Below are 10,577 nucleotides of genomic sequence, written 5' to 3'. Positions count from 1 at the left end.
GTGGGCAGGGGCCAAAGGGAAGGGACTCCAGCCTGGCCCTGTTATGCACAGAGGGGAACAGAGCCCCTGGGACAGGGATGTGAGCAGTGAAATGGAGTGGACCAGGTACTTCGGCAGGCAGCCTGGTGAGCCGCAGGGGCATCGGCACAGCAGCTGGGCTGCAGAAAATAGCTTTGCCTTAAAATACAAAATAATCTACAAAAATCAGTTAGAAATCTGTTTTTTTTCCCCAAAAACATCACCCACCCCCATATCTCCCCCCAAAAAAAGAAAGAAAAAAAACAAAAGAGGGAGATAGCATCACAGCAGCCTCCCTCCTGTGAAATTAAACCCATCGCATACAGCCTGAGCTGGGGAGAAGTGATGGGGGATGTGGAGAGGAGTGGGGCAGGCTGACAAATTGTTAAATGGGAGAGTAATGCTTGCTGGGAACAAGGAGGGACGGGGAGGTTGTGTCTGGGAAGAAGGCAGAAGGCTCCTCCAGCTTGGGGTGGGACGCCGCACACATCAGCCCCGGGGCACCGAGCCCCCCGACACCCCCTCGTCTGTGCAAATCAAAGCCCTTTCCAACACACAAGGCAGCTACGCGTATTGTGATCGATGCAAAGCAGATTGTCGTGACAATTCGCTACAGTCACACCGTCTAGACCAGTCCCACAGGCGCTGCTGAAGCCATCAGCCATCGCATGCTCGCGAGAAGCGTGGCCAGGGTCAGAGACGTGGTGCTTAGCTCCCAGCTCCCCAACACAGCCGTGGGACGCTCGGCGCCAGCCTCGGGCAGTCCTATGCACTAGCCCTTGGACAGTAAGGTTGCGAGCTCAGCGCTGACACACACTGGGCATTTTAGATTCCTCCAATTGCGCTTAAAGGTAAAGGCCAGTTTGTGTGCGCGCACGCGTTTTTTAGTTTTTTGTTTCTTTTTTTTTTTTCCTTTTTTGTTTTTTTTTTTGTTGTTGTTGTTGTGTTTCGTTTTTAAAAGAAATGGCAAAAAATACTCTCTACAAAACCTTTGCCCTTATTGGCCCACAGCAGACGTGCGTGCTAGCGCTGGTCGCTCCACCAGCCGGCCATCAGTAGGCAAAGCCCTCCGCGTAGGGCAGGCTGCCGCAGTGCTCCACCTCCAGCAGGTAGGCAGGGCTGTCCTCAAAGTGCGTCAGCGGCAGGGTGTCCTCCTCGCTCACGTGGCAGTCGGGCTCTGCTTTCAGGAAGGGACGCTGATTGTCGGGGTATGCCATGGAGAAGAGGGCATCGGGGTCACACACGAACTTGTAGACGTACCGCTCGCCGGCCACCTGCAAGCAGAGAGAGCGTGAGCTTGGGGAATGAGGAGCTCGGCTGGAGTGACGGCAGGGTCACCCCATGGTGCTATGTGCTGGGGTGATACTGAGGGTGCCCGAAATGGGTGCAGGGCTGCGTGCCTTCTGCATGATGCCCTTCTCATAGTAGTAGCGCAGGGAGCGGCTCAGCTTGTCATAGTTCATGGCCGGCCGGTTCTTCTGGATGCCCCAGCGCCGTGCTACCTGCAGGGGATGAAAAGCTGTGTTCAGGCACGGGTGCCTCATACAAGCCAAACCACACAAGCGCTCTGCCAGCCCCAGGGCACTGCTCACACCACCACAGTGTTCCCCCATCCCCTCCGTCCCTTCCAAATCTCATTGGATTGCTGCAGTGCAGCCCACACAGAGCTGAAGGCCTAATCGAAAGGCATCTGATGAGGGGAGCCTGCCAAAATTTGCTTCCAAACCACAATTTCCATGCACGGTGTTGGGGATATTATGGGTAACAACCACAGCTGCTCTCACTTGCTTGGCTACTTCCTCCACACCACCTGCACAGGAGGGAATGGCCTCGTACCCAACCCGTACCTCCTCGGGCTCGATCAGCTTGAACTCCATGCCACGGCCAGTCCAGGCGATGAAGTGCGCGTTGGCAGGGTCATCCAGGAGCGTGACGAGGAACTGCCAGAGCTGCAGCGACCCGCGCCGCTGGTAGGGAGGGCCCTCGCGGTACAGGGTGGGCTCCTGCTTCACCTTACCTGTGGTGAGATGGCCATTCAGCCACACAGGACCCAAGGGCAGCAGCAGACCTCAGGTCCAGCTCGTGCCCGCGCTGAGCCCAAACGTGCCCCCCACCAGACCCTTGCTTACCCTCCAGTCTTTCTGGTACCACGCACGTGTCATCGAAATACAATCGTGTGTCTTTTTCATACGAAAATCCTAAGGGAAGAACAGCGTGCTGTGAGCAGCCCCCTCCCCAGGTACCCATTCCTCTGCCGTGGGCCTTGCTGAGACATGGCTCTGTCCTCCCCTCACCCCAGGATCCGGGACGGCCAAAGCCCTCTTAGCAGCTATTTCAGGTGGTTATCTCAGATTATACAGGGCGGCACATCATTCCCATGTCTGCAGGGAGAGGCTGGGAGCAGGGAGAGCCCCGGGTGTGGAGCAAAGCTGCCAGGGGAAGGAGGGAGGGGATAGGATAGGAAGGGCCATGCTAGCAGGCTCCATCCCATGTTTCTCACCATCATGGCTGCTGGGGAAGAGGCCCCCTCTCACGTATGAGGACTGGCAGTTAGGCACTTCTGAAAGGGAAACACAGGCAGCCATAAGCCTGGTGCATCCTCATCCCCAAGCACAACCCCATGTACCACCCCAGGCTGCCCTATTCCACCCGACATGCTGCACAGCCCCACTCCCACCTCTAGGGAAAAGTGGTACAATTTACAGCACTGGGACTCACTCATACAACTGTGTGTAGCGCGGCTGAAACTGGCTTTTCACCACGTTATTTAGGCCACACATGATGGGAGGCAGCAATTGCCCATCACCAGCACCAGGCTTTTGGCCGCCTCCCCTCCCTCCCAGCCATCTGCTCGGCTGCACTGAACCGGCCACCCCCAGCCCAAGGCTGTGGTATTTTTAGGCCCTAAGGCGCTTAGAGGATTTTCCGTGATGCTCGTGGAGTCCGGCGCCAGCCACCAGGAGCTGCAGTGGGATGAACCCAGGCCCCAGTATGTCAGTATGTCCGTCCTGCTCCTCACCTACCTGAGTCGATGCAGTAGTCCCGGGGCTCCTGCTTGATGCCCATGGGGGACTGGAAGCCGTGCCCAGGGGGGCCGGGCAGGCTGGGGCCGGCGTGCTCATAGAGCGGGTCGTGGTACTCCTGTTTGAATCCCTGAGCGGGGTGGGGGGCAGCGGGGCCAACAGGTTCTGACAGCTGCCGGTGGTAGACGGGGCGGCTGTCCCCAGGGATGCCGGGCTGTGGTGGGAAGGGGTGGCAGGGCTCAGACATCTGCCTCTGGAACCTGGAGAAAAAGGGACACGGTGTCACCAGGGGCAACCATGAGCTCAGCCAGTGCTACGTGTCCCCATCTGGGACACAGCGCATGGCCATCACCTGGGTTTGAGCCTGTCAGGGTGCTTGGTCCCCCAGGCCAAGGGATGGAGATCCACCTTGTATAAGGCAAGAACCTATGGGACGTTGGGGTAAGCGTGGGGAAAAAAAAACAACAACAAAACCAATGCTGTAAGATAAAAATTGAGCCAGCTTAAAGCAGGTGAGGCAGTGCTGCTTGGGGCCCAGGGCCACTGCAACGGGGCAGGTGCTGACGCAAAGCCAAATCCCCTCTGCTGCGCCGCACAGCCAGTTGGCCACTAATCTGCCCAGGATTAAACCTTGAACTGGGTACGGACAGCACTATTTTGGGAGCGAGGGGCCGGTGCCCTCCCATGAGGCTCGGTGCTGCACAGGGTATGGGAGTGGGCTGAGGGGTGCTGCCGACCCCTGCACGGTGCAGCACCGTGAAAGGCGATCGCTGGGCGCCCGCTCCTTTCGGGGCCGCTGAGCGCTGCTCAGCTTTGTAACCAGATCCCTCCCAGCTGACGGGCTGGGATTACTCCATTTCCGACCCGCGTCCCCCTGCCCTTCCTGAGTGAAACCCAAGCCCCGTGCTGGTATGGCACTTCCAGATGGGTCGCAGCCAGTCCCCCGCATAGCTCCAAGGTCGCCCAGAACCGAGCTCTGTACCGGAGTTGGCTGCTGTGCCAGGAAGGGACGCAGCCTGACCTTCCCTGTGCGCTGCATCCAGCCTCAGGTTCTCCTCCCATAGGGAGCACCATCCCCACGAGCCCAGAAGAGGTGCTGGGGTTCGCACTCATTGCAGCCCCAGCAAAAAGCGACAAGTGTCCCGCCTATGTCCCCACCTCTGGAGGCCACCGAGCCTTACCTGTGCTCTGTGGGGTACTGGTTTTCGGACATCATCTTTGGCATGTGCACGGGCGGGTGGGGCGGCCGCGGCACGGCGAAGGTTTGCTGTCTCTGCTCCTGCAGCAGGTGTGGTGCCGGCGCCGTGCTGCGCAGTGGGGCAGCTGGGCCGCCATGGGCAGCTGCCTGCACCCCTGGGGCCGGCGGCGGTGGCAGGGACGAACCCGGCTGCGCGGGGGACACCGGTGTGGCGGGCGGTGTTAATGGCTTGAACCCGGCGGGGGGCTTCCTGTCGTAGGCACTGCAGTGGGGAGAGGGGATGGGGGCTGAGGGCAAGGCAACGCTAACGCGGTCAGACAGCTGCGGGCCCCAGGGAAAGCAGGGTGCAGAGGAGACTGACGCATGAGACAAGAGCCTGTGACATGGCCACCGCTACCACTGGCATCAGGAAACAGCCCTCGTGGTGTGACCACCTGCAAGGGGCTCTGACTAGCCAGACGGGGGACCCCAAACTCCTTCTAGCACCGGTGCTTTGACTGCTGACATGGAACGCCCCCCATCACCCAGCTTCCAAAGAGAGGATGTCAGAACGGGGCTCGCAGGGACGTACCAGCAGTTGTAGAGGCACTTGTCTCCATAGCTGGCACAGAGAGCCTGCTCGTGGCTGCAGGCTGACAGCTCTGAGGAAGGGCTGTGCAGCTCCCGCTTGATCTTGGCTGGAGGTGGGGCGTGCAGGACCACTGCAACAAGAAGAAGGAGGAGGAAGACATGGGCACCACTGACTTCCAGCCGTGACTCTGAGCTGCGTGGGAGCAGGCCATAGGCACAGACAGATCTGGGGAACAGCTGTGTGGGTGCTCCCTTTTGGAAACCAGGAGCACGGGAGCACCAGGGAAACACAACAGCACAAAAAATCCTCAGCAAGGACTATAGGGACACCTGGGTATCACCTGCAGAGGGGAACTGCTCTCCTCTCATGATGCGTGGGGGCAGAGCACGGGCTGTGACAGGGATGTGGGTGATCACTGATGAGCAGTGTGCCTGGACCAGCCCCTGCAAAGCAGCTATGAGCCCAGCTGTGCTGCCCTTTGCCACACATGGACCTTTCCCTGAGCGTATCCAGACTCACATCTATGGAAGCCTCTACATGCTTGCCTGCACGCAGCCCCAAATTAGCCAGCCAGAAGTGGTGAGCAGCAACCAGCACCACGTGTCCTGTGCTCAGTGCCGGGACCACTGGGGATGGGAGCCATGACTGTACGAGTTCAAGGGGCAAACAGCCCATTAAACCCAAAGCCTTCCCAGCTCCAAGCCCATTCACTATATATACATTTTAAACCGAGTAATATATGCTTAACCTCTTTAATTTCTAAAAGCGGGTGCTCTAGGAAAGGGAAACCACGTCAGAGATCTTTACCTAAATCACGCCTGAGCGGGAGAGCCAACACTAATCGGAAGTGGAGTATTAGCTTCATGCAAAGTCTAAACACAGCCCAGCTACACCAGAGGGGAGCAAATAGCTCCAGGACAACTGTTCACAGCTTGCCAGGTAATTATCTGCTCCCCTAATTTGTCAAACCCTTTAAAGAGCTGCTGACTCCCCCCTCTCTCCCCGCCGCCGTAGCCCAGCACAGCTGGTACCAAGGGCAAGAAAAACCCAAAGGAGCATTTGAAACACGAAGCCCGGGCTGAGCAAGCACAGCCCCTGCGCTGCCTGGAGCCTCCCCGGAGCCAGATCTGCTCCCTCTGTGCTCGCTCTGCGTGCATTTTGGGCCGGTGTGGAGGCTGCGACGCCGCAAGAAAGCAAAGGGGAAGGCACTTTGGAAGGGCTCCAGCTGCCGATCACGGGCATGTTTCTCTCTAACAGTCTCCGTGTTGTTCAAGCGGGTTGTTTTTCCGCCAGCCGCACAATGGGGTCTGGTTATTCATTGAAAAAAGTCTCTGAGCGGGCACCACCCTCCATTCACAAACAATTTGGAGCGCTCCATTCATGCGGTTGGAAGGGGGAAAAAAAAAAAAAAAGAAAAAGAAAGAAAAAAAGAAAAAGAAAGAAAAATTTCCCCAGAGCTTAGTGCTGCCATTCAAGAAAAGGGAAACGATACTTAAGATCATAACAGAGACCAGCTGTCCTCGCAAAGAAGCCTGGACTTTGTGCAACGTTTGAATTCCTTACACAAACAGCACGGGGCCGGGCGCGCTGCGCTCCCAGCTCGGCCTTTCCGCCAAGTTCATTCAAAGCAGAGCGATTGTGCAAGGTGGTGAGGCCGGAAAGCTCTTTGGCGAGAGTCAGGAGAAAGAAAAATAACCGCCAGCGGCTGCTGGGGGAAGCACCAAACCACGCTGCCTCTGGGGGCTGGGCAACCTGAGCACGGCCCTGCAGGGGCCACGTGGAGGGGGTGGGGGGAGCACCCACAATGGCCTTCGGTGGGCTGCGTTGGTCCCATAGGATGGGCAGAGCCCAGGGGGGAACAGCATCACATCTCCAGCCGGGCCGGCCTCAAGATGCCACCTAATAGCTGACAGCTCCTGCAGGGAAAGGGACACCCCAAAACCTTTTTGGGCTTTGAATCCTGAGCCCCGATCTGGATGGCACGTGACAAGCCTGGAGGCTGCAGCTTCATGCCCCAAACACCGCTCCGACACAGGCACCAGCTGGGGACCTTGGCACCACCGCAGCCGTCACCTGGGCACCAGCTCCCTGCCAGCCCCTCTGTCCCCCCGGCACAGGACGCACCCAAGGTCACACGAGGAGAGGAGCCAGAAATAGAAGCCGTGCTCCTGCTTTCCTTTGTTTAAGCGCTCCTTCCTCAGAAACAAACCTCCTGCCTTCATTTGGGTGTCTAAAAAAAAAAAGCCAAAAAAAAAAAAAAGCCTGCTCATTGCCTTTGCTGCAAACCATCCATGTGGGGGAACATGATTCCCCAGGGAACAACACTCCTCCCTACCAAAAAAAGGACCCTACACGTTCCCACCCCCAGCGCTCGCTGTCCCCAGCACAGTCCTATCACCCTGCGCCTATGTAAACAACCACCCCAGATAAGGTGCTGGGCACATGCCCTCCTCCCCAGGGCCAGGCGGGAGGACAGGAGACACGTGCCATGTGTTGACCAACACCTGTCTGCGAGCTGCCAAACCCAACTTCTGCCATGACATCGTGACCCACGAGAGTTTTATCAGCCGTGCTGCAGGCAGCTTGCAAACCACCAGGGCTTTCGGCAAGGTGGGAACGATGGGTGTCACCGACACTCAGTGCAGTGCACGGGGACACTGGGATTGAGCTGGGTGCCACCCATCCCATCATGCCCCCTCAGCAGCTGCCATCACTGGGAACTCTGGGGTCAAACATCCCAGCCAGCGAGGAGACCTTTGCTTCATCTCCCCAGGAAGGTTATTACGGCAGGAAGTCACGCAGGAACATCACCCTTCAGGTGACAAAATTGTTTTGACCCCAGTGACACCGGGCCGCACAGGCTGAGCCAGGCAGGAGCTCACTAAAAGCCTCGACCAAATGCTTTTTCCCCCCTGCATCACCCAGAGAAGTTTGTCTCTCTTCTCCCCGAGCCGTTCAGGTTACAAGGAAGCCGGCGGCTGCCAAAAGGCTCTGGAAGCAGCTCTGCTCCGCAGCCAGCCTCCCACGCACGCTGCAGTTTGCGCTGCTCCAAGCGGGAGCTGCTGGGCTGAGCGCGGATGGCAGCAGCGGCTGCGGCTCTGCCTCGGGGCTCTGCCTTTTATCTCAGGGGAGAAAGGGGGAAAAAAGGCGCATCTGAAGCCCAGGCTGTCTGGAACAGTTTAATGGCAAGCTTCCCATTCAGAAGTAATCAAAGAGCAATAATTAACATGCATTTACTGTAGTATAAGATACTCTGATGCATGCTGTGACAAAGCTGGAATGAAAAATCTGTTCGACTGCAGGCTAAATTTGATTTCCTTCAAGTTCTCTAGCTGTCTGCCTGAGCTGCAAACCCAGCACCGGGCTGCTCCTCGCGTTCTCCAGGTAACAACTCAAAGCCCCCAACCCCATCTGAGAATTAATGCCAGAGCTCTCCGCACACGCACGGTGCACCATTAGCTGTGCAGCAGCCCCTGGCTCGGGCAGTGAACCACGGCTAAGAAACAACTCTCTCTCTATTATGCAATTCAAGAGGGACTGCATTTTCACTGGCCTCCTTTTAAACACGCTCGCTTGCCAGAGATTAATGCTGCTTAAAGCAGCTCAAGTTTCACCGCTCGGGTCGGCTCTCGCCAGCAGCACGAGGCCAGGACTGGAAAAAGCTGCAGGAGTGCAGAGATTGTGGCTAACCGACAAGCCCAGCACGAGCTCTCGCTTCCACTTGAAAAGGAAAAGCAGCATTTTGGAGCAAATTGACGCTACTACGAAGGGGAGCCCAGGGCTCAGGCAGAGACCCTTCCCACCGTTTGGCCCAGATTTACCCATTTATGAGACACAGGACACTGAGCCCCAGCTGCACAGACCCACACGTGCTCCCTCTCCAAAGCCCGAGGGTCTCGAGGCCTCAGGGGTTTGGTGCTGGTCTCTTTCCCAGGGAAGGGGTCCTACACTGTTGCATGCAGTGCCCCAAACGCTTCCACCCCACAGAGCAAACACCGGGATGGTTACTTACGGTTATCAGACTGGAAATCTGGGACAAACTGTTCATCATCGGGGACCTGAGCTGAAGAAAAAAAAGAAGAAAAAAAAGAGCATTTTTATAGCATTTTCAGCTCTCAAAAAAATGCACATGATGAGATTTCACATGGCAAAAAGCAGAGATCAGGACTTGCCTTCAGCTAGCCAGGCCTCCTGCAGCTGGCTGAGATCCTGGAAGAGCTCTGGAACACAGCGAGAGGTTTATGCATCCACAGAACACTGACCAAACATGCTGCTATTTGCAGGCTGACCCCAGAGCGGACCCACAGGGGCCTGCAGTGCTGCCTACCTTCCGAGTCGTGGGCCAGGTCGGTCTCCAAAAACTTCCTTTTCCTCTCGGAGCCCAACCGGCCTCGGCCCTCCTCGGCACAGGATTTCTGCAACAGCCACGGTGTGAGGGTGGCAGCCCCCAAAAAGATGGGGGAGCTCAAGGAAGTGCCTCAAAGACGAGGGGTGAGGCATGCCCCAAAGTGGACTAACAGAAAGTGCCTGCCCCGAAGGGGGTGTCCACAATGGGGACAAAAGGGAGGGGCAGCCCAAAGGGACCCAAGAGGAGGCATTCCAAGGGAAGGTGTCCTCAAGGGATCACAAGCAGGTGTTTCAAGGACTCGGGGGGGCTTTAGGCAGACTTACCCCAGGGCCCATGAAGGGGACCTGCTGGTCGTAGAAGCCATCCATGGTGCAGGGAGGCGGGCAGTGCCCCCGGCACGCTCAGCATCGACGGCGGCCCGGGAGGGGGCTCCCGCCTGGGCTTCGGCAAGATGCGAGGCTGCGGGGGGAGAGGCAACGGCAGGATCAGAATCGGGTCCCTTCAGGGCTGGCTGAGTACCGGTGCGGGACCCGCAGCGGGTCGCGGACCCCCGGGCCGTGATGTCACCGAATTTCTATAGAAACAGCCGTGACATCACGCGGGGGGGAAGCGGCCCCGTCCCCGCTCCGCGCCGCTCTCCCGCTCCCCACCGCCCGTGCCGCTGCTCAGCGCCGCGGGGCCGCAGCCGGGCCCGTTCCCACGCCGCCCCGCGCGCCCCATTCATAAACTCCTCCCCCCCCTCCTCCTCCTCATTCACTCCCTCCCCCTCCCGCGCGCGCGCCCTCGCTCGCGCGCGCCCCCCGCCATTCACACCGCGCGGCCCGCGCCATTCATAAGCGCCGCCCCCACCCCGGGCCGCGCCACACCGAGCCGCATCGAGCCGCCAGACCCCGCGCGGACGGCGGAGCACCGCGGGCTCACCCGCTGCAGGCCGGGAGCGGGGCCGGGCGTGCCGGGACGGCGCAGCTCCGAGCCGGGCACCGCGCTGCCGCTCTGCGCCGGCCCGCAGCTCCCGAGCCAGCAGCCCCCGCCACGCCACGCCCAGCGCCGCTTGTTTACCCTCGGCGCCGCCCAATGGGGAGCCGGCAGCCGGCCGCCAGCGCCTGCCGATTGGTCGAGGCGCCGCCCGAGGGCCCGCCCCCCCGCGCCGCTCCGCGGGGCACCATTGAGAACGGCGGGGTGGGAGGGGGGAAGGCAGCCAATGGGCGCCGACCGATTTGCATGGCTCCGCCGAGAGCGTTTTTCATTCATAAAAAAATAGAAGGGGAAGAGGCCGGCGGGTGGGGCGGGGGCAGTGCAGGATTTAAAGTGGCCGCGGCCCTCCGCAGGAGGGGGTTGGGTAGGAAGCTCAAGGGCAGCTAAGGGGGGTGCTGGGCCAGCCTGGGAGCTTCATGAGGAACGTACAGCGTCCTGCAGAGC

At 59.0% G+C, this 10,577-nt stretch overlaps 1 protein-coding gene across 1 annotated transcript; it reads right to left on the bottom strand.

Annotated features, from left to right (window-relative positions):
• Positions 1 to 216: 216 nt before the first annotated feature.
• ETV5 (ETS variant transcription factor 5) lies at positions 217 to 9,794 on the bottom strand. The gene is made up of 12 exons (XM_042878518.1): positions 9,482 to 9,794; positions 9,138 to 9,225; positions 8,983 to 9,030; positions 8,823 to 8,873; positions 4,811 to 4,940; positions 4,223 to 4,501; positions 3,042 to 3,301; positions 2,519 to 2,578; positions 2,148 to 2,216; positions 1,866 to 2,035; positions 1,419 to 1,520; positions 217 to 1,292 (listed from the first exon to the last, which is right to left on the bottom strand). The coding sequence occupies exons 1-12, from the start codon at positions 9,524 to 9,526 to the stop codon at positions 1,071 to 1,073; spliced, it is 1,524 nt and encodes a 507-aa protein (XP_042734452.1). The 5' UTR covers positions 9,527 to 9,794; the 3' UTR covers positions 217 to 1,070.
• Positions 9,795 to 10,577: the final 783 nt, after the last annotated feature.

This window comes from Lagopus leucura, unplaced genomic scaffold (assembly GCF_019238085.1).
Source record: "Lagopus leucura isolate 7727_CA_CO unplaced genomic scaffold, USGS_WTPT01 Super-Scaffold_100021, whole genome shotgun sequence".
NCBI lineage: Eukaryota > Metazoa > Chordata > Aves > Galliformes > Phasianidae > Lagopus > Lagopus leucura.
The sequence above is the reverse complement of the archived record's forward strand: the minus strand, read 5'-3'. Positions and strand labels throughout refer to the sequence as shown.